Raw genomic sequence first — 23,295 nt, forward strand, 5'->3', positions numbered from 1 at the left:
AGTTTGACTTCAAATCAGTAGATTAAAATGAACGTCTACGGGTGTGTAGACTTCTTGTGAAGTCTACTCTCAAATCCGACGGGTTGGTTTTGCATTTGACCAAAATAAAAAAGTAGACTTTATACGCAGTCTACATTTTTTTTTTAAGATAAGAAGACTGCATATGAAGTCTACAATTTAATAAATTTTTGATTGCTTTTTAAACTTTTTGGTCAAACACAAAACTAACCTATTCCACGAAGTCAAAGTTTTGGTCAAATGCAAAACTGACCTTTTATAGACTTTGTTGGCAGTCTACATTTTGTAGACTTCCGTTGAAGTCTATTTTGAAAAGTCAAAAGTTCGGTCAAATGAAAAACTAACCTCTTTTAGGTAGACGTCTTAGTAAGTCTACCGAAAGTTTTATTTTTGTTGTCAAAGGTAAAGACGGAGACTACTGGGGAAGTCTGCGTTAGAAAAAAAATTTGTCTGCTCAATTGCAAAACTAACCCGTGCGTTGACAAATAGACTGCATCGTAAGTCTCCACGGAGGCGTAGACATACAAAACAGTCTACCGTCGCGACACAGATCTGAAAAAGAACGAAAACCATGTAAATAGTTACATTTTTCATGTGTAAAGCTTGTTTCCAACCTTTTCAACCGTCCAAACTCCAAATATGAGCAAAAAGAAGCATCTTTAACGATTCACTAATGAAGAAACTCGAAAATATGAAGTTTGTGATTATGAAAATGATAGTTATGAGAGTTTTTTAGATGGAAATGTAGAGGAGATGAGAGAAAATGAAGTTTTTTGGGTTATAATGAGAAAAAAAAGTGGTTGAAAATTGAATTCTAGAGCTTTAGAGCTCAAAAATGGTGGTTCATGGTGGTTGGAAAAATTGATGATGATGGCATTTTTGTAAATAAGAAGAAATGGTTAGGGTGTATTTGATTTTTTGTTAATTTCGAAATTAATAAAAAAATAAATAAAAATGGCAATTTTGTGAATAATTCAAAAACATAAGGATAGTATGGAAATTTTATTGATGAATAGTATGGACAAAAAAAAAGGGTTGGTTTTGGATTTGACTTGAAAATATGGGTTGGTTTTGAAAAACACCCGATTTTTTGTGAGTTCTTTTTGTGAGAAAAACTTAAAAATAGTCTATTTGGGAGAATTGCCCTTATAACAAATAGTTAAAGAAATTTTAGAATTATCTTGTTTAATATCATAAAAAAAAAGTTGATGCCTAGATAACTGATAATCTGTGATGGTTACTCATTTGCGAGCAAGAATTGCATTAGATAGCCAAATATTTCGTTTTCTCAGCATTTCAGTCCATCTCTATATTTTCTTAATAGGATTTAAAAACAAAATTACCCTAGTCCATATTTAATTATTTCTCCAAAATAGATCTTACTATTTTTTCTTTTACAATTAGGAGAAAAATATCATTTCTCTGTTTTTCACTATATATTTGAATGAGTGTGTTATTTGATAGAAATACATTCTATCTCTATTGTAAAATTCATTTATTTTAGAGAAAAAAATAGCTTAAAACGGAATCTTGTATGAATCGGTCAATGAGATCTTGAAGATTGCAACGGCAATGTATGCAGTCTTTTATTTCTCTCTGACTAGATGTTCTAGATGGTTGCCTGAGACAGTATAGACAAAATTTGCTTCGAGGATATGTGTACTGTACCCTTTCACATTGGAGTTCAAAGACTGAATTTCCCAACTGTAATCACTTTATTTCTCATTTTCTTCTTCAGAAAAATCAAATTACATTTATATTTCTTCTCCTACGCTTGAAGATTAACTATTGTACACACGCACATATCATGCAAACAAACATGGTATAATACATTCCACAAAAATAAAAAGAATCAAGAGGATAAGCTGGCATCGATGCTAATAGTAGACGTTTCTTGGATCATAGACGTCTCTTCAACATGCCACTTGAGAATCTCTCTCGCATACTTCATTGCATTGTCCACAGTATCACTCTCCAAACTCACTTGAGAAACAAACAGCTTCGGTCTAAACGTCCTTCCACGCATCGAGAAGGGTCCCACAAGTGAGTCATGCAGTCTCTTGAACTGATATCCGACGTAATGAAAAGCACGCTGAGCCATTGGAGGGTTATGTCTGCTCGTCTGGTTCTGGCTTATCAACGGGTTGAAGTCTTTGAACCACTCACATGTTCTTAGAGGAACCTCTTCGATTTTCTCTTCTAAGAGATCGAATTTGGTAAGAACTAGAAGGAACCTTTTGTTAGCTAGGCTAGGGTGAGTCACCATTCTCTCGAAGAGTTGCTTGTTGGCTATCATCTTGTTCACAAGAACACCAGCACCGTCTTCTATGTAGTCTCCATAATCTGTTAGGGAGACGCAGAATATCACCAAGTCAGCATCTTCAAACATCTCCAGCCATTTCCAGTTTTCTCCATGCCTTCTTGGATTTAACCTGATGAGTTGGTACCTAGAGAAAGAAAGAGAGTAAGTTCAACCGTTTTCATTAGACCTGGGATTTTGAACCAAACTGAAACCACCGAACCGAAATTAAGTTCGGTTCAATTTGAAGGTTTATAAAAAAACTTCGGTGTTCGGTTTGTTAATCAGTTAAGTTACGTTTTTCGAAGAAAAGATTTGTTAACCAAAATTTCGAATCGAAGTAACCTAGCTAATCGAAATTACCCGAATTTAACCAAAATCTAATCGAAACCAAAAACTCTAGCAAGTTTTGGTAAAAAAATTTAATACCGAACTACCCAAATATCTAAACGAACTTTTTTCCTGTTCAATTCGGCGAGATTTTGGTCGAACCGAACTACCCGAACCCTCATGCCAGTTTTCATATAGCTAGAATGAACCACAAGGAAAAGATATAGAACTAACTTCATGTTTGGATCATGTTGATCATCGGTATCAAGAGAGACTTCTTGAGTAGTTGATGGGAATGAGAAATCCACACAAGAAAGTCCTTCCATAGAAGAGAGTCCTTCCGCTTGCAATATGTCCATATCAGAAGGTTCATACTCTGATCTCGAGACCTCAAGAATCTGAAAACATAAGTTTACGTTAGACCTCAAAAAAAAAAAACCTTTATAGACAAAGAAAGCATTTGAAGAAAACAAACTCACTCGTTCAAGAAAATAAACAGCGTTTCTAGGAAATGTATCACGAAGTAGCTTGTAAGTGTCTTGAATGGCTGGCACTCTCCATAGATCTGCAACGGTTTGTGCATTCTCTCGGCTTGATGCTGGAAATATCATGAGGTTTCCGTCTTCCTTTTCTTTCAGAAGCCAATCTGCAAAATGTTTTAGTCTCGGACTGATTGAGCTAACAGTTATAGCAGTGATCGCATCTCCTGTTTGGTCAGTGTAGTGATTATTGTTCATCTCTTCTTCAAATCTTTTGTGTGCCTCAAGAACCATGGCCAGATAAGCATATAGATTTGTTTGGATTATGAATTTGATTCTTTCACGATCGTCTTCAGAGAATGGGATTCCATAGAGAGACCTTGCCTGAAACAAAAAGAAGTCATTAGTAGATGTAAAAACATTTCGAGTGGATTAAGGCAGTAAAAGATGAGCTCACTTGTTTGTAAATAGTAGTGGCACCACATGTGTCGTTACCGATAAGAAGAAGCTTGTTAAGCCTTTTCATATTAGATATGGGCTCAACATTTGGCTCTACTGCAGATGAAGTCGGAAGAAATGGCAGAGAGAACATAGCACAAGCAAGCTTAGCTCTATTCTGAAGAAAAAAACATCCATAACCGTATAATATTCATATCAATGTTCAAGAAATCGTTAGACAGTAACTAAGCGCTCTGGAGAGGACTAACGACTAAGCGGATTATATACAAGAGATCATACCTTACTCCAAATGTTCCCAAGGACACGGTTCTGACCTTCTTCTAAGTATGTTCCATCTGGATTGACCCAAAAATGAGGCTTTCCTTCACAGTGCACACCAGCCACCTACAACAAAGCAAAGAGACATTCACTTTCACATGAAAAAAGGAAAGAAAAACAATAACACACTTAATTCTTAAGGTAGTCCAGGCAAAGAACCTTGAGCATCATGAGCTCTGTCTTAGTTATTTCCCGGTTATTAATACAAATCTCAGTGTCACCATTGCTTGCTTCCTTCTTGATGTTACTGCCTCCTATTTTCATATCAGGACTTATAATATGGCAAGGTTTCTCTCCTACCTGTAATAAATACATAGAACCTCTCTTTCAGCTGAGTACTCAAGTATAACAAACCTGATGATAACTACAAAGAGATCTTACCTTGCCCCAGTATCCAGCAACCTTATCATACCAATAGTCCCCAGGTTTAAGCTTTTTAGGCGGATGTGGACAATTCTGCAACATGAAAAGCTCATCTTCATTCAAAGGCTTTCCATTAACAGCGATAAGCCGCGAAGGCATCTGATTCGCCCTGCAGGACATCTCATCGCTCATCACTTGTTTAAGCTCCGAATCCGTGAGCACACGCTTCAGCATTCTCGAACACTTCCCAAGGCTCCTTCTATTGGACTCATCGATACCGAGACCAATACAAGACACACACTTCCTTCCTTCAGGCATGGCACCCATAGCGCGCCGCACGCAGTTGAAACAATACTTGGCGTGGCAGACAATGCAGACCTCCTTCTCAGTGAATCGGTTCCCCATCAGGCATCGGTAGCACGACCCTTTCTTACCTTTTCTCTCAGCTCTAGGCGTTGGAGTTACACTCTCTTCTCCGTCGTAATAGTAAGAGCTCTCATCGCCTTCACTGCCTTGACTTGGTGGTACAACGAATCTCACACGGTTCCCGTTTCCTCCAATGGAAGAATCCTCACCATCAGAGTCCTCCACATCCACAACTCTTAAATCATCTGCTGATGATGATGCGGATGAGCCAGAAACCACGTGATGCGGCTTTAAGACAACGCTAGGACAAGCTGCAGAGTCAACGAAACCGTTCTTCTTCTTCTTCTTGGTGACCTTAACGAGAGGTTGGACCACAGGGTAAGAGACACCACGGGACAAGGAAGAGAAGGAAACGGGAAGAGCGGTGGGAATCTGATCGATTTCGACGGGATCAGCTCGTGGGAGATTAGCGATAAGAGGACCTTTGTACTCGTTGGCGAATGAGTAATCAATCTGAAAACTATTGCTATCGTCACTGCTCTCGTGATCATCCTTTTTAGGAGTCGGTGGTGATGCTAAAGGTAGTAACTTTCTTAAAACAGCAGCCATCTTCTTACCTAATATAGATTCCCTAAACGCTTATATGGACGAAATTTGAAGTTTTTTTTAATGCACGGAGGAAGAGACGCCACGGGAGAAAGAAGAAGAAGAAGAAGATATTGTTTTTTTTTTGCGGGGAGAGGAGTTTGTAAGAGTGAACAAGAAGAGGAGAGACAGATGGTTTATCTCTCTCGGTAGTAAAGGACGAACCATGGACTGAAAGGGAAGACTTTCTCTTTTGTTTTTTCTTCTCTCTCCCAAAAGAAAGGGAAGTTGAAACTTCTTTTTCCGGGAAAATTCTCGGCGTCAACGCGTGTTTGTGTGTAAGTAAACGGTGCGTTTTGCGGAAGGCGTTGAGCGGGTCAAAGAGAGGGGTAGTTTCGTAAAACCGGGTTCTTTCCTAGCCATCAGTATTGGTTCAATTATAAATGTCTAATCTCGGTTTAGTTTGGTTTGGGAGCACGGGGATTACGCGGTTATTAGTAAACAGAGGTACTGTTTCTATTTTGAAACTCTTAATTTGATAGTTTTTTTGGTCCATGTTGTATATTGAGTTGTTTTATATGGTCCCATACGTCACCAAGGAGATAGGTCTCAATGATCCATCGTACTCTAAATCAATTTTCTAACGTATTGCCAACCAAAACAAAAAAATCCACAATACTACTTTTTCCAATTATTGTTGTAGTTTGAATTTTTTAACCATGAAATATTTGTTCTATGACTAGTATGTGTGTATATCAAAAGAGTAGGTATATTCTTTATTTTCCCTTAAAAGATAGATTAGGTATAACTATGGTAATTGTGAATTCACAGATTTACCATTTCTAACAACTATGGGCTAGTCTACTCATTAGCACTAATTGTACTTTTTCCGGGGCCGACCGGATCAGCCGATAGGGTTTATGAAAAAAAAAAACAACTATGGGTTACAAATTAAGTTGAACAGAAACGAAATTTGACAGTTAAATTTTAATTTCATGGCAAGACATTAATCTTAAATACCACTCACCTATATATATATCACTTTGCACGAAAAGATGTTCATTTTCCAATTGTCTAATGTATGTAAACTCTGGGGATTAGTCTGGTCTTCCATAATAATAAAAAAAAGGGTGTGTAAACCCTATTCTACACAACAAATTCAAACACGTTCAAATTGATTACCATTTCATTCACGGAAAATAGGGCGCCTTTTGGTTCAATCATCACGAAACACACATGCATATATGTCTGGAACAAATGATGCATTGAACTTAGTTGGTGATATTTTATGTTTTGATCTCTAAATGGAAAGAAGAGACACAACAAACAATAAATATATTTTCTTACAAAACTCTTATCAAGATCTGGTTGCCATGAACAAAAACTAAACAAACTATGGAGATCATATACATTCCTGAATATAATTCAGAAAAGACTAATTCTAGCGCGATTCTAGCGAAGACTAAACGACTCATCTAATTTCCAAATCATAACGTTGCAACCACGACAAAGAACACACAAAGAAACACAAACGTGATTGATTCAGTCTTTTTTCTTGTAAGTTGAAATAATAATACAATTTGATTTTCCAAACATTTTTCTTTTAGAAAAAAAAAAGAAGCAAAATTCATTACGTGAAAACCATCAACCCGACATTGACTCACTCACCAGCTGACTTGCCACAAACCCCTTCGTGATATGGTCATAGAATTTAAAACAATAATTCAAGTATTTTAATTCGAAGACGTTCATCGTGACAGATCAACAACGTGACATTTACGTGAATAACCAAACTACGCTCCGACCCACTCCTTGCCATTTTATTATTCCAAATCTCCTATACTCCACGCGCCACTCCCTTCACGCATAGACGAAGAGCTCTCCCAGCCAGAAGATGCTGCTGGCTCGTCCATCTCCCTCCAAGTCGCCATCCTCTCGGTCACGCGCCACACTTTAACAGATTTGTCCAAACTTCCGCTGTATATAATCCACTTCCGGTCACCTTCATTGACCATACAGACTTCTGCTTCTTTACCGCGGCAAGCTTGTTCGTCCTCCACGGCTAGACACTTGACTGGTCCCATGTGACCCGTCAAAACAGTTAGACAATGATGAGATCCATCAGACGGCTCCCTCCTCCAGACACATATGTTCTTGTCGGCTGAACCACTCAATAACATGTTCCCCGCTACAGTGAGACATAACACGGCCGATTTGTGCCCTTTGAGTACTCCGCCGACGAATACACGCGTGGAACGCTCCCAATAGTTCACCACCCCGTCCGAAGAACCGGAATATACCATTGAAGACTTCGATATTACGGCCAATGCGGTTACCGCGTGTTCTTGCTTGAGCAAAACTTGAACCAAAATGTGCCTAGTTCCTTTAACATGCATCTCACGTTTCCACACTTTAACCGTACCATCCGCAGATCCCGTGAACACCAAGTCATCAAAGCCATACATCACCGAGTTTATCGCGTCATCATGCGCTTGTATCGATTCCAAACACTTCGAATCTGAGACTCTCCACACTTTGATCGTCCTATCCCAAGAACTCGAGTACAACAAACCGAGCTCCACGTCCATGCTAAGACTCGAAACTGCATCCTTATGCTTCTTTTTCACGGAGTTTCTATTGAAATGCTTAGGGTTTATGGAGCTCTTGACCATCGATTTAAGCGTCGGCAATGTTCCAACCCTTTTGTACTTTCCCGCTTTTTTCTTGGAAACCTTCCAGACCCGGATCTTACCGTCCTGATGGCCGGTAAAGATCCGGTCTACAGATATCACAATAGCCTTAATGAGACCACTGCTTGCTTTAAACCCGGTGTAATCCTTCAAATTCTTCCAAACCCTAATGTTCTTGGAGTCCGAGCCCGTGTAAAGAAGGTCACCAGAAGCGGCTAGCGAGTATATATGCCCTTCTTCACGTACAATAGAGCCAATGAGACCGTTGGTCTCGAGGGCATTGTCTTCATTAAAATCTGCGGGCCAAGGGGTCGACATACGGGCCCAAGGAGACATTACGCAAGGAGAACCTTCTCCGCTGGCCGGACCAATACTGCTCATGGTCGAGGCTGAGACGTTGCTAAACCGGGGGTGAGTTAAGTTGGTGTTGACAATGATGGGATCTTCAGGAGAGAATATTCCGTCGTGGTCAGCTTTCAATATATCACCAAATTTAGACCTCGGTTTGTGACCATTATCGCCAAGGTCGTGGCGATTGTGATTGTTGTTGTATGAATCGGTTTGGAGATCGACGACCATGGTACCACCCGTTTCGTTCCTCATCTCTTTGTTCAAATATTTGTCACAGAAGTCAAATTCTTGATTTTAAAACAAGAAAGTTATAGAATAATGAAAAACTCTTGTTATTTTTTTTGTTTGTTTAGTGAGTTTTTGTTTGTTGGAGCTGTGATAGCTATGAATAAGAAAGATGAGGATGTGCTTCAAGATTTTGGTTGGCAAGGAGGGATAGAGATTTATATGGAGTTTTTAACGGGGAAATGGATGGTCTAGAGCATATTTTGACTTTTTGAGGAGTTTTTTTTTTGTTTTGTCAACGACTCTTGAGGAGTTGTTTATGGATTTGCGAGAATTGATCTTATTAATGCACACTTATATAACGAAATATCAAGACTGGTTATCATTGAGGCACGCAAGCCGAAAGAAACTTAAATCTCCTCCATAGTTCATTTCAACCTAAAATACCTTTTTAAGATATTAAACGAATGTACCATGTTGTCAAGCATTTGTTGTCCTTGTACCACAAGGCCACAACACTTGATATACCACAAGGCCACAACACTTGATATATCCATATAATTTGTCTAAACAAATATTGATATGGAAGGTCTATACACCACTTGACAAGATTAGGCAGATAATTTTAGGCATGTTTCCTCTATTGGTTAGTTGACAATGTTAACTATTTTTGCTAATCTCCATTCGATTGGCTTTTACATAGAAACTCACTATTCTGTTCTTGCCACAAAGTTGCATCTTGGCATCATTTTTGTGGGTAATGGTTTTCCAAGTTGAAACCGTACTAGTATCATTATGCATTCAACATATAAATCTCATGCTGATTAAATATTTATGTTTAGTAAAAACTATTGTACAATCGCAAACTCTTGCGGAATTCAATAGTTTCTCTTTGGATTGTACCGTACAGAAAGAAAGCTTGTGCATATACATATCATATGCACATCTTCTAATCTACAAGCTAATCCCTTACTAAGTAGCAGTCTTTATTCACTCAGAGCATCTAATTACATAGATATCAGTTACTATACATTAATAATGATCAGTGTTAATCCAAATTTGATATATCTACTGGGATCGTAAAAACAGATTTTCTATTCATTTGTAATATTTTAAAGAATTAAAGGTGTCATTTCAGTTTTATTATATCTGTAGATGTTAAGATTTCTGAGTAATGTTTACTAACCATGCGCATTATTTTTTTAATTTAGTTAGATTATTTTTAATTTATATGTTAAATTATATATTAGATTTCACTTTTATTATAATTGTAAATATTTTTTATTTTGAAAATAGAAATTGAATTTTTATCTTCAAATATCAACGTCTCATTATTTCCAGATTTTTAAGTTTCTTTGATTATTTTCATCAATATCTTCTTCGATCAACATTGAACCGAGGATGACCATCAATGAGTTTCTGAAACCAGACTCCTAAAAAGGTTCTATTAAACTAAAAATTGTCAAATGTGGTGGTTAGAGTGTGACCGTTCAAATGAGAATAAGTATATAATTTATCCATGTCCTAATTTCACACCAGCAGAGCAACATATATTTAAATAATTAGAAAATAATAATATTTGCAACAAAAAAAATTGGAAATAATAATTCACCTCACTCTAAGAAATAGAGGAAAAAAGTTGGTTACAATTTTCTTTTAATTATTTGATTAAAAATACTCATTTTAATACTATTTTTACTTTCATTCTTTAATATCTATGATTACACATAAAATTATAGAAAATGAGTCCACAACAATATTTTAGAAATGCCATTTTTTTTAATGTGAATACTCCTATTAACAATTTGTCTCATCCAAATGTTCATATAGTCCTCAAATAGCTAACACCGTTTAGTTTATTTGTTGATTATCACATCTGTAATCTACTGGATTGTAAATTGTAGGTCACAGAGTAGAAGTATGGTTCATCACCTCATCTCTTTGATTTCATCCTCAACTTAGTCTAAAAAGATTGATTCGACAACTAAAATTACATTTCAAGATTAGATAGAACACTGCACATCATCTATATGTTTGTTTGGAAGATGTATTAATTCTTCACCTTCAAGTTACATTTTTATTGATGATCATTATATATCTCATTTATACTTTGTCATCATTAAGTCTCTTTTCCTGAAAAAATAAAAATAAAAATTGTTGGATTCTTAGTTGAAAGGATGGAAGACAACTTTTACTCTGAGAATATCACAAGTTTTTTTGTGAGAAGTTAATCAAACTCATATCTATGAAACTACGACCATTATGTTTAGGCTCGTTTTCAAACGTTGTGAATGATTAATAGTAAACTAGTAATCAACTACAGTCTCTATATGTAAAAGACTCTTATATTAGGAAATGTAGTGAAACTTATAATCAGTTTTAAAAAATCTCAAATCTCTATATAATGATTAACTTTGATCATGATACTTGGTTGAAAATAGCATACAAAACCCTTTCTCGTCAGGGATTCAGTTCAACTAGAACGAGGCTTTGTGATTCTTTGAGTACTTGCCTTTTGATGGAAAAAATAATGGCATCCATCGCCAAAAGTGTTATCTCCAAGGAGCAAGTTAACTTGGGATCCATAAACAAAAGGATGCCTGAAATGTGGCTGCATGATAAAGAAAAAGGGTGTTTTAGAGCTAATAATTGAGTTAATGCAAGAATATGATATATCATATCTATACTTATCTATACTATTAAAGCAGGATCCTATTTTAAAAATTACCTTAGGGGCATGTTCTTTTTAAGTGTTTCCTTACATTTCAAAGATTAGAAAAGGGTATTTACGTAAACAATACACAAACACGTTTTTTCAACCTTTTTAAAATGGCCCAACATGGAATTTTAGCCCAACCGAATTACTCCTACCCGATTTTTCTAAATGGCCCAAGGCTTCCAAGAGTGAAATCAAATTCGGTAACTATCAAACATCTCTTAACAGTATAAAATTCTCTAACGATTTTTCATTTAATGAATCAGAATATACTAGCTTGCCCATGAAGCATACGTAATAACTACCCAAATATTTGTTTCATTTAATTCCTTTATGTTAAAAAGATATCTAAACTAACAGAATTGTAAATATTGTTAAGATATGTAAACAACCACAAACAAAATCGAAATCTAAATATTTTTTCTTGATCAATACTCTAAACGTACGGTTCCCTATAGAGAACTAAGAATATACCAGAGATTTTTTTTACCAGACTTTTAGAACCATCGATTACCCCAAATATTTGTTTCATTTAATTCCTTTATGTTAAAAAGATATCTAAACTAACAGAATTGTAAATATTGTTAAGATATGTAAACAACCACAAACAAAATCGAGCTCTAAATATTTTTTCTTGCTCAATACTCTAACGGTTTCCTATAGAGAACTAAGAATATACGAGAGAAATTTTTTTACCAGACATTTAGGACCATCGATTAACCTACTGCTATATAAACACCTACAACATGCCTAAGCTTTTTCACATTTACTCAACTACATTCGCAATCAAAAAAAAAATGTCTACCGCAATGAAAGTGACCCCTTTGAAAGATGTGAAACCCTACAAGAGTGGCTGGAAAGTGCATGTGAAGGTACTGCACTCTTGGAAGCAGTACAACCCAGTGCACGGGGACACCCTCGAGATGGTGCTATCCGATGAAGCTGTGAGTATTTTAATACGTAGTTGGTTATTTGTTGTTTAGCGTAATATGTAGCTTTACGTATGTTCACTAACTTTTTTTTTTCAACCTGAACTAGGGATGTAAAATACATGCCTCTTGCAAGAGAACTTACATGGAGAGTAAAGGCCACCTGCTTCCTGTTGGAGCATGGAGGCACATCCAGAATTTCACCCTCAGTCCTTCAACTGGCATGTACCGAGCAACCGATCATCCCTTCAAAATGAGCATCATTCAGAATACGGCAATCACAAGGTCTCCTGTTATCAACGAAGACATGTTTCTAAGCTTGGTGGACTTCCAGACTGTTTTGGGTGGATCACTCAAAACATGTTTACTCATTGGTAATTATTTACGCAATCTTCTTATCTATTGTACTCTCGTGGCCTCTGGCTAAGTATTGATGTTTTTTTTTCAGATGTGATTGGTCAAGTTGTGGACTTGGGAGATCTTGAAACTATTCAAGTCTCAGGCAAACCAAGGATGAAAGTGGAGTTTACCCTTCGCGACATGAAGTTTGTATTCCTGACTAAGCTATTTTTTTTAGATATCAAGTTAAATTGGTGATGCTGATATTTTTCTTTATATTTTAAATAGTGATGCTCGTGTTCCCTGCTGTCTGTGGGGTAAATTTGCGGAGATCCTCTACGAGGGGTGTAGTAAAGACGAAGAAGGGAAGCCTATTTGTCTAATAAGGTTTGCAAAGATCGGGAGATTTAGAGGTATAAGCTTATTTCAATATATTAATGACCTTATAATAATGTTTGTAAGGAACGTGTTATAACATAGATTTACTTATAAAAAATCTTCAGGTGAACTCCAAATCACCAATGCTTTTGAGGCATCACTGCTCTTGATTAATCCTGACATAGCAGAAACTGCAGCTTTCAAACAAATGTAGTGTTTTTTTACTTTAATAATACTTACTGTCTATACATGTAATTTTGGAGTACTCTCTTATCTGATTTGGTTATAACACTTTGTTAGGTTTGTTGATGAGGTTAAACCCCTTGCCATTTGTGAGGGTCGTGATGAGATACTTGATTTGGAAGAGGTGAAAAGTATCCAAGACAAGCGTGACAAATGGATGCTCTTTCCCAAGAGAACCATCCATGGACTTCTTGAATCCACTCAGGTAACCCTTCGTTTTTTATTGAAGTTGTTTGTTTCTTATAGTGATTCAATTATATTTTAAAACCACCTTATTTACTAGGTGGAGAAGTGCTTGGTCGAGTGCGAAGTCTATGCTATTGACTCGGATTGGGGATGGTATTACTTTGGTTGCTGCACATGCAACAAAAAGGTTGTGAAAGTGGGAACTTTAGTTAAGACAATTCATGGAAAGGAGGTCACTACACATCTCTGGTGGTGTGAGGTGTGCAAAGAGAATGTTTCAAGTGTGTCACCAAGGTGAGAATTTTAGAACGGTCTTTATATTCAAACCGAATGTATTTGACTCATTCCTAATTAGTCTCTCATTTACGCAATTTTGCGCCCTGATGTTTTTTATTGTAGGTTTAAGCTCCATTTGATTGTTAAGGATGACACAGGAGAGACAAAACTGATGTTACTTGACCAAATTGCCAAGGGAATGATTGTCGAATCGGCTGCGACTCTCTTGAATGGATCATTTGATGAGGTATGCTTTACATGGATTTTTTTTTGAGTTATTTTCGAGATACTTGAATTTTTCCTTATATATTCTGATTTGGTATTTTTGTCATCTAGCTTGAGGATCCCACAGATTTGCCTGACGCCATCCTTGCTGTTGTTGGAAAGACTTTCACCTTTGGAATTTCTGTGGAAAAGGAACATGTTTTGTATGGATCTGAAATCTACAAGGTTGGGAAAATCTACCGTCAAAGCCAAATTGTTTTCAATGAGTCAGCCAATGTTGAGAGTTCTGAGTCTGATCAAGATCTAGCTCTTACAAGTGGAGAAGAGGTGAGACTGTATTCTTATATTGAGTGATGTGCAGTATTATAAATTTTAATGCATTTGTTGTATTAATAATGAGACTTGCTAAAGTTTATGTTTCTTATTTTTCAGAACTCTGTCAATCTCCTTGACAATGAAGAAAACATTGAAGGTTTGTCCACACCATCCACCACACCATCCACGAAGAGAAAGGGAGCATGGTCAGACCCTCCACGCGATATCACTTCGACTTCAAAGAACCTTCGCTTAAAAACTATCAAGGTGGAGAAGATGAGTGATTTGGAGGTTGAAGCAGGCAAGAAGACCTAAATCTGCGAGGCTGAAGTTTCTGTTTTTTTTTTGTTTGGTTTTATTTGTTTGGTTTTATTTGTTTTCTTATTTCTGAAGCAATTTCATGTTTTGGTTTTTTTTTTTAATAATTGTTTGGTTTTGGTTTTTTATTTCTGGTTCTGTTTTTGGTTAAACTTATTATAATAAAGTATGCTTCAGATAATTTCTTTGCTTTTTTTCCTTTAATTTTTTAATTTCTATATTTATTATATAGCATTGCTTGCTGTGTAACCTAATATTTACTCTAAACTTCCTTAACTGTATACTAAAATTTGTTAACTGTTTCGATTGTTTACGTTTGTTTTGATCGTTTACATTCATAAAATTAAACTAACTATTGCAATCGACTATGTTCCCTATGTACCAATATCGGCTACATAACTAACCTCTAAATATCTATGTATTTCAATCCACTGTGTTCCCTAACTACCAATCAGTTTCATACCTATAATGCATTTGCTATGGTTTTAAGAATGGGCTTACTTTATCGTGTGGAGTTCTTCTATTTGGGCGTATCTATGAGGGAGATTCCATTGTTGCCATGTCCAAATCATCAACTGATTTGGTGCACCTTAAGTAAACCGGCTCCTGTAAGATCAAAGTTGATGATGGTTAGGGATTATTTTTTATAGACATATTTATAAAATAGACGCCTTATACTCACAAAGGTAATTCAATATACTATAGTTTATTTTTTTACCATAACTAATAAAGACAATAAATAAACTTGCAAGGGCAATCCAGTTACAAGATTTTATCCTATATTCCCTAACTAATTATTCTTCAATCTGGCCAAAAGAATAACGCAGAGTCTATTTTCCAGCAGAGAACGATGAAAGATACAACCAAAAAGACAGTACCAACTGGATCTACCATTAAGAGACAACATAGTACAAAAAACAATGAGACTATTGCTTCAAACGAGAATTCAGCTATCTTGTGTAAGTCATCCTTAGCCTATGTTTTTAAAGATATTGGATTTGTGTCTTTTGAATGATATGTTGCGTTTTGTTTTCACATCTTCAAATTCATACTTGACAAAGCACAAGCAAACATCGTGTCTACTCAAAGCACTATCAATTCAGCCCAAGCTAACTCACAGATACCACCCATTACGTTAAGTTCACGCTCAGTAGCTCAACGTCTACATTATAAGAGGAAGAGAACAACCAATTCCATTGAAGGAGAACTAATGGTGTTATCTGATGTTACCAATCAAGTGCCTTCTGGAACCACACAGACACGACAATCTTATCTCACTGCAACGCATGATGAGAGAACTATTGCGAATACAAGAATTCATTCAACGACTACGCCTACCGGAACTAAAAAAGATTACCAAGTCAAAGGAAACCCATGTGAATCTGCTAAGAGGCTAAGAAAGAACGATTATTTTTCATGTAAGTCCTGTGCTATTTCAGTGCTTTGAGTGACTACGTGTTGTATTGCTCTTGGCAGTTTTTTTGTTCTTAAATTGTCGTTCTGATGTGATTGTCCAGCCCGTTCTAACCTTCACACACCACCAACTTCTTTTCCTACAAGCTCTATACCTCTTTCTGATACGACCGATGTCAGTCCTTCTGTAAGGACACAGACACAACAAGAGGTTCTAACTCCTACGTTTGAATCATCTAAGTCCAGATTAACAGCTAAAGGTGATTATTATTTGTGTTGTTCTGCGTATTTTTCTGATAAGCCTTGGGAAGTTATCAAGATCATAACATTATGTCTGCATAATTTAATAATTTATAAAATCTGTTTGTTTTCAGAAAAAGGAAAAGGAAAAGCTGTTGCCTCAGGAAAAAAAACAAAAACAGTACATGGTATGTAGTTTATGTTATCTTGGGCGTATTGAATTCAAAGAATATGTTTACATTGTTTTGAGGAATTTATACATCCTTCTTGCTTTATTTTATAGCAACAGAAACAGACGGAGTTGGCCTTCATGTTGATGGATACTCGAGTGAAGAAAATGATGAATATTTAGTAAATGATTACGAGGGTAATTAATACGCACAAATCCTATCGATAGTTTAATGTTCTTTAATGTTAAAATATTCAGAATAGCGAAAGAACTTAACATGGAATTTTTTAAATAAAAGATGCATATGAAGTCGAAGGAGAACAACATTATGATTGCAGCAGTGAAGAAAGTGACACGGAGTCTGAATCAAATGTGGATTTTGACATGTTCTCAAAAGAATCAGACACAGTTGGACCCTCCAGAAAGAAAACTTCTTCGAAGGGGAAAAACAGTAGGCTAAATTTTTATTTTTGAGTTTAATTCGTTATATTGACTGTGGTTGCCTATAATTTACCAATTAGTTTGGTTCATGTTTTTTCCAGAGGCAGTATACATCGACGAAGGTGATGCAACACATAAATGTGATTGTGGGGCTATAATGTGGTATGGTGAGCGCATAAACAGGAAGAGATATACCCGCAAACCTAAATTTTCAATGTGTTGTGGGCACGGTCAGGTACAGCTGCCACTGTTAAAAGAATCCCCAGCCATATTGAAAAGATTTTTGACAGAGGATGATGAAATGAGTAGATATTTTCGTGAGAATATTAGAGTTATCAACATGGTTTTCTCATTTACATCTCTTGGTGGGAAAGTTGACCGCTCTGTTAAAAAAGGTATTGGCCCTCAGATGTTTCAGCTTCAAGGAGAGAACTACCATTTGATGGGTAGCTAAAGCCACCAAACGGTGAACCCAAGTTTGGTCAGCTTTATATTGTTGACACAGAAAATGAGATAGTCAACCGATCTGGTATTCTCGGGTAATTTTTTGATTCTAAGTTTAACCAGTTTGGAGGTCCGATTTTCCACCATAAATGAGTTTGAACTAACCTGGACGACCTCGTGTTTATATTTTTCTCAGAAAATACAAGAAATCAACTGAAAAAGCAAGGAAAGAAGAACTTAGGAAAAAAGTTCTACAGGCATTAACGGCTATGCTAGACGAGTGCAACCCCTATGTCCATCAATTTAGATCAGCACGTGATTGATTTGACACTAATCCTGACCAGACATTTCATATGCGTATCATTAGTAGTCGAGAGAAAGATGGAAGAACATATGATACTCCCACCGCATCTGAAGTAGCTGCACTAATTCCTGGAGATTTCAATTTGGACATGGATAAAAGGGATATTGTTTTGCAAGAGAAACAGACGGGATGGCTTAAGAGGATTAGTGAAATTCACCCTGCTTATCTGGCTCTTCAATATCCTCTAATCTTTACTTATGGTGAAGATGGGTTCAGACTTGGGATTCAAAAGAGGGAAACGGAGGCAACAGCAAAACTAAAGAGGAAGGCACTCAGCATGAGACAATGGTATGCGTTTCGTTTACAAGAAAGAGAGAATGAGTGTCATACTCTTCTCCATTCGAGGAGATTGTTTCAGCAATTTTTGGTCGATGGTTATACAACAATTGAGGCGAACAGGCTGTTTTATCTTAGAATGAACCAGAAAAGTCTCAGATCGGACAGCTATGACTCTATCCAACAAGCTGAAAACTCTGGCAAAACAGATATGCATGAGCAAGGGAGTCGATTTGTGCTACCAGCATCGTTTACGGGAGGAGCAAGATACATGAAGAATATGTATTTAGATGCCATGGCGATCTGTAAATATTTTGGGTTTCCTGATTACTTTATAACATTTACGTGCAATCCTAAATGGCCGGAGATCACCAGGCATTTACAACCCAGAAAGCTTAGTGCTGAAGATAGGCCAGAGATTCTCTCCAGAATCTTTAAAATCAAATTGGAATCTCTTATGACAGATTTAACAGGTAAACAACTTTTGGGGAAGACATCTTCGGGTGAGTTATTCAGTACAATTTCACCATTCCTGTTTTTGGTTTGAAATTTATCTGTCTATTTTTTTTTTTCAGCAATGTATACGATTGAGTTCCAGAAACGTGGTCTACCCCATGCACACATTCTGTTATTCATGCATTCTAATTCCAAGATTAGAACAAACGATGACATTGACAAAATTATCTCAGCAGAAATTCCAGATAAAGAAAAAGAGCCAGAGCTTTATGAAGTGGTTAAGGACATGATGATCCATGGTCCTTGTGGAGCTGTTAATTTGAACTCTCCATGCATGGAGAATGGGCAATGTTCGAAGCAGTATCCTAAGACTCATGTTGAAAAAACATTTGTGAACAAGGAAGGATTTCCAGTTTATAGAAGAAGGAAAGAGGGGAATGGATTTATAGAGAAAAAAGGATTCAAGTGTGACAACACCCATGTCATCCCTTATAACAAGGAGTTGTCTCTTCGTTATCGAGCTCACATTAATGTGGAATGGTGCAATCAGAATGGTGCTGTAAAATACTTATTCAAGTATATTAATAAAGGGCAGGATCGTGTTACTGTTGCTGTTGAACCTCCGGATAATGGTTCGTCGAAAGAAAATAGTTCTGTACCAGCAGGTGATTAACGTGCATTAGAAGTTATTATTTAACTGCTGTGAGTAGTGTGTTTTTTTCGACGACATTGTATCCTCTACTAACGGATTTGCTTTAATGTTTTTCAGATGTGACTGCGCCTAATTCTGAGACTTGCACAAATGCAGCTTCAAAAGAAGAGAATAAAAATGAGATCAAAGACTTTTTTAACTGCAGGTGCAAATTTTCTCGACTCTGTTATTGCTTATATTTCGAATTTTGAAATATTTAAAAGTAAACATCTATGACTAATTTTTTTTACAGATATGTATCTGCAAGTGAAGGTGGATGGAGGATCTTTCAGTTCCCAATACGTTATAGATCAACTCCAGTTGAGAGAATACAATTCCACCTACCAGGAAAACAGATCATTGTTTTTAAGGATGATGACACATACGAAAAAGTGACCAGCCGAAAGCTCATTGAAAATACTATGTTTATGGGCTGGTTCGAATTGTGCAAGGTTAGTGAAGTTGCTCGGACTCTGACTTTAGCTGAGATTCCAACAATGTTTACTTGGAATAAAAAGGAGAAGAAGTTTCATGATAGAAAGAAAGGATTTAGTATTGGGAGAATCAATTATGCACCACGTAAGATAGAAGAAGCTTACTACATGCGTGTCTTGCTAAACATTGTTAAAGGTCCGTTTGAGGATAAGGACATAAGAACTTTCAACGGTGTTGTTTATGAAACATATAAAGAGACATGTTTTGCAAGAGGGCTACTTGAAGATGATCAAGAATATATTGATGAGCTTGTGAGGACAAGTTTTACTGGTTCGGCATCATACATGCGCCATGCATTTGTGATCATGTTAATGTCTGGTACTTTGTCAAAGCCTGAAGAGGTGTGGGAGAAAACTTGGGAATTCCTTTCTGAGGACATTCAATATAAACGAAGACAGCAACTGCATCGACCAGGTAATATATGTTCTTATTTGAGTCTGATTGCGTGGATTCAGTTACTAAAACACCACTTAAACGATTTTGAACTTGTGACACATGCAGATCTTTGTTTGTCGGATGAAGAACGAAAAGAAGCAGCCCTTATAGAGATCGAAAAGATTTTAAAAAGTAATGGAACTTCATTGGCTAACTGGAGCTCTATGCCACAGCCAATCCCAGACATCATTAATGAAAACGTGCTGATTATGGATGAGCTCAGTTACAACCGGGAGGAGTTAAAAGCTGATCATGATCGTGACTTTCCAAAACTCACTGATGAGCAAAGGAAAATCTATGATGAGATTACCGATGCTGTTTTTACTAAGAAAGGAGGTGTGTTTTTTGTTTATGGGTTTGGTGGAACCGGAAAAACCTTCTTGTGGAAGCTGCTTTCTGCTGCTATCAGAATGAGGGGTGAAATCTGTCTGAATGTGGCATCAAGTGGAATAGCTTCTCTATTGCTACCAGGAGGAAGAACAGCACATTCTAGATTCGGGATTCCTATAAACCCAGATGAGTTTTCTTATTGCAATCTGGTACCAGGAACTGATCAGGCGGATTTGGTGAAAGCAGCCTCTCTTATCATCTGGGACGAAGCTCCAATGATGAGTAAGCACTGTTTTGAGTCTTTGGATAGAAGCATGGCAGATATCATTGGAAACAAAGATAACACACCATTTGCCGGGAAAGTAGTTGTCTTGGGTGGAGATTTTAGACAAGTACTGCCAGTTATTCACGAAGCTGGAAGGCCGGAAATAGTTATGGAGTCACTTAATTCTTCTTATCTCTGGAAGCATGTAAAAGTTTTAGAGCTGACAAAGAACATGAGGCTGATGTCAAATGATCTCACACCTGAAGATGCAAAAGAATTACAAGAGTTTTCGCAGTGGATTTTAGATGTTGGAGATGGAAAAATTGGTGATGGAAACGATGGCGAAGCTCTAATCACTATTCCAGATGAGTTTTTGATTCTTGATGCTGATGATCCAATAGATTCTATAAGCAAAGCAGTGTATGGGGATGCTGTTTCTTTATTGCAGAATAGAGAACCTAAGTTTTTTCAAGAAAGAGCAATACTTTGTCCTACTAATGAAGATGTGAACATGATTAATCAGCATATGTTGGACAAGCTGCCAGGTTCGTTTGTGGATACGTTTTTGTTTAGATTACTGACTTCTCAATGAACGATTTATTTGTGGTTAAAATTTTCGTTGTCAATGCAGGTGAGGAAAAGTTCTATTTGAGTTCTGATTCTATAGACTCTTCAGACAGGTTTTCAAAGAATGACCAAGCTCTTACTCCAGATTTTCTGAACAAAATCAAGGCATCAGGTTTACCTAACCATAGTCTCAGATTGAAGATAGGGTGTCCTGTGATGTTGCTTAGAAACATTGATCCTATAGGGGGACTAATGAATGGTACTAGACTCCAGATTACAGAAATGTATGACTTCATGATACAGGCTAAAGTCATTACAGGGGAAAAGGTCGGTCACACTGTTTTTCTCCCTAGACTCTCAATAACACCTTCTGATAAAAAACTGCCGTTCAAGATGAGGAGGAGGCAACTACCTATTGCTGTGGCATTTGCTATAACAATCAATAAAAGCCAAGGTCAATCACTTTCCGAGGTTGGTTTGTTTCTACCGAGACCTGTTTTCTCTCATGGGCAGCTATATGTGGCTATTTCTAGAGTGACTTCTAAAAAAGGACTGAAGATTTTGATTGTCGACCCTGAAGGCAAGCCTCAGCGTCAAACAATGAATGTGGTATTCAAAGAGATATTCTCGAATCTTTGATTTTCGTTTTGCATTTGTTTCTCAGGACAAGTTATACTACTTCCAATTTGATATTGCTATTTATTTACTTTTAAGCAAAACAATTTGTTTCAAAAGAGTTTTATACATTAAGGATATTGTAGGAATTTGAACAATTCAAACAGTCCATCAAACAGACAAAAAAAACACAACAATTCAATCAACATTCTTCAAGCAATCTCCGGTTTTTATCCTAACTACCAGTATCAGTTCGCAATCTAATCTATACAATTTGATCCTCCTAAAATGCACTTACTTATTGGTTCGTATTGCTTTGGCGTTATGTATTTGTCCCATGGTCCTTCAGCTGAATTAATCTGTGTCTTCAAACTTTTAACTGCATGACCAGATCAAGAATTATAAAACTTTTTAGTCAACGGACTCAAATATAAAACACCTAAAGTTTCTCATCTATATCCCATGTCAATAAATCTGTAACTAATCAACCTATATTTATATGTAAGTTACACTTTTGTATTAATGTAAGAGAAGAAAAAGTTTCATGAAGGAACTTATCTTTGATTTTAAAATAATGTTGTTGTCCATAGACGAATGACATCTCTGTGATAGTTGTGATCGAAATATTTCCATTTTCTCCGAGAGTACATTGTTCCTGAAAAAAAATAAAAATTTTAAACTTTTAAACAAAACCGTAGGAATTTGAACACTAATGATATTGGAGGAATTTGAACAATTCAAACACTCCATCTAACAGACATAAAAAAACACCAGACTTCAATCAACAATCATCAAAAAATATCCGGTTTTTATCCTAACTACCAGTTTCAGTTCACAACCTAAAAATCTCAGATTAACTGTTATCGTTTTCATGAATAACAATATAAGCATTAGAAGTTCAAAAATCTCAGATTAACTGTTAACTATGGATAATTTCATGAAGTGATATTATATTACCGTTTTGTTGTCTTTCAAATGTCGACAATCCTCTTAAAACCATGTTCTTCTCAAACATCCCTTCGATCTGACATGCAAAATAGTTAAGAATTTTTTTTTAGATCTTGATCGGTGTTCCAGATCTGTAAAGAATCTAGGCTTAATCTAAAAGAAAAAGTTAGAGGCATTTCACCTAAATAGATCGGAAAATGTTGAAGCACTTGGTGGATCTTCCGTGTGCTGAACCGTCGGTTTGACTTTGATCCAAATCAGATTAATCGGTTGCTCTTTCATTTGCGGTAGAACCTGTTCACCTCTTCAAGCAACCTTGATTCCGTCATTACCACCATGGATTTGTGTTTTTGGAGCTTTGAATCGCATCTCAATCGTCATTTCAGAGGTGAACCTCAAGACAATATTACCGAAAAAGAAACGTCTCAGACAAAACAATTATCTTTCCTTTACGGTTTTTTTAATGTGATGGTCAAAGACCGAGAGTTTTGTCGGTAGAAAACAAAACTATTTATTTTACCATGGGTTTTATCAACATAAAATACTTAAAATGGATATTTACATAAAATATTGATTGGGCCAAACTAATGGTAAAATATCTTGCAAGTTATGACCAAAATACTTCCCAATTATTTTGGGCCAAGATCAGCACACGGAAGTTCGTTTTGTTGGAAAAATATTTCATTTGGGTCGAGTTTTATATTGGGCCGAGTTTTGTCGGTACAAATATTTTCGTTT

The 23,295-nt window shown here is 36.5% G+C and overlaps 3 protein-coding genes and 1 pseudogene across 3 annotated transcripts; 2 read left to right on the plus strand and 2 right to left on the minus strand.

Annotated features, from left to right (window-relative positions):
- Positions 1 to 1,710: 1,710 nt before the first annotated feature.
- Positions 1,711 to 5,480, minus strand: LOC103834419 (extra-large guanine nucleotide-binding protein 2). The gene is made up of 7 exons (XM_009110487.3): positions 4,285 to 5,480; positions 4,063 to 4,203; positions 3,865 to 3,969; positions 3,584 to 3,742; positions 3,127 to 3,510; positions 2,882 to 3,045; positions 1,711 to 2,465 (listed from the first exon to the last, which is right to left on the minus strand). The coding sequence occupies exons 1-7, from the start codon at positions 5,239 to 5,241 to the stop codon at positions 1,871 to 1,873; spliced, it is 2,505 nt and encodes an 834-aa protein (XP_009108735.1). The 5' UTR covers positions 5,242 to 5,480; the 3' UTR covers positions 1,711 to 1,870.
- On the minus strand, positions 5,352 to 15,014 carry LOC108869258 (protein JINGUBANG-like). The gene is made up of 3 exons (XM_033276583.1): positions 14,910 to 15,014; positions 12,274 to 12,374; positions 5,352 to 12,141 (listed from the first exon to the last, which is right to left on the minus strand). Exon 3 carries the CDS (start codon positions 8,508 to 8,510, stop codon positions 7,041 to 7,043), a length of 1,470 nt encoding a protein of 489 aa, XP_033132474.1. The 5' UTR covers positions 8,511 to 12,141; positions 12,274 to 12,374; positions 14,910 to 15,014; the 3' UTR covers positions 5,352 to 7,040.
- Positions 12,159 to 14,717, plus strand: LOC103834422 (replication protein A 70 kDa DNA-binding subunit D). The gene is made up of 9 exons (XM_009110490.3): positions 12,159 to 12,502; positions 12,577 to 12,673; positions 12,756 to 12,880; positions 12,971 to 13,055; positions 13,146 to 13,293; positions 13,372 to 13,568; positions 13,674 to 13,797; positions 13,887 to 14,102; positions 14,208 to 14,717. Exons 1-9 carry the CDS (start codon positions 12,274 to 12,276, stop codon positions 14,403 to 14,405), a joined length of 1,419 nt encoding a protein of 472 aa, XP_009108738.3. The 5' UTR covers positions 12,159 to 12,273; the 3' UTR covers positions 14,406 to 14,717.
- Positions 15,014 to 21,901, plus strand: LOC117127165 (annotated as a pseudogene).
- Positions 21,902 to 23,295: the final 1,394 nt, after the last annotated feature.

This window comes from Brassica rapa, chromosome A08 (genome assembly GCF_000309985.2).
Source record: "Brassica rapa cultivar Chiifu-401-42 chromosome A08, CAAS_Brap_v3.01, whole genome shotgun sequence".
Taxonomy (NCBI): Eukaryota; Viridiplantae; Streptophyta; class Magnoliopsida; order Brassicales; family Brassicaceae; genus Brassica; species Brassica rapa.

Bases quoted from the DNA above. Each gene is read 5' to 3' on its own strand.
- LOC103834419 (XM_009110487.3), bottom strand. From the start codon at position 5,241: ATGGCTGCTGTTTTAAGAAAGTTACTACCTTTAGCATCACCACCGACT. The intron at 3,970-4,062 runs GTTCTTTGCCTG...GCTTTGTTGTAG, and splicing joins CAGAGCTCATGATGCTCAAG to GTGGCTGGTGTGCACTGTGA. The intron at 2,466-2,881 runs GTTAGTTCTATA...TTCTTTCTCTAG, and splicing joins CAACATGATCCAAACATGAA to GTACCAACTCATCAGGTTAA.
- LOC108869258 (XM_033276583.1), bottom strand. From the start codon at position 8,510: ATGAGGAACGAAACGGGTGGTACCATGGTCGTCGATCTCCAAACCGAT.
- LOC103834422 (XM_009110490.3), top strand. From the start codon at position 12,274: ATGGAGAGTAAAGGCCACCTGCTTCCTGTTGGAGCATGGAGGCACATC. The intron at 12,503-12,576 runs GTAATTATTTAC...TTTTTTTTTCAG, and splicing joins CAAAACATGTTTACTCATTG to ATGTGATTGGTCAAGTTGTG. The intron at 12,881-12,970 runs GTATAAGCTTAT...AAAAATCTTCAG, and splicing joins AAAGATCGGGAGATTTAGAG to GTGAACTCCAAATCACCAAT.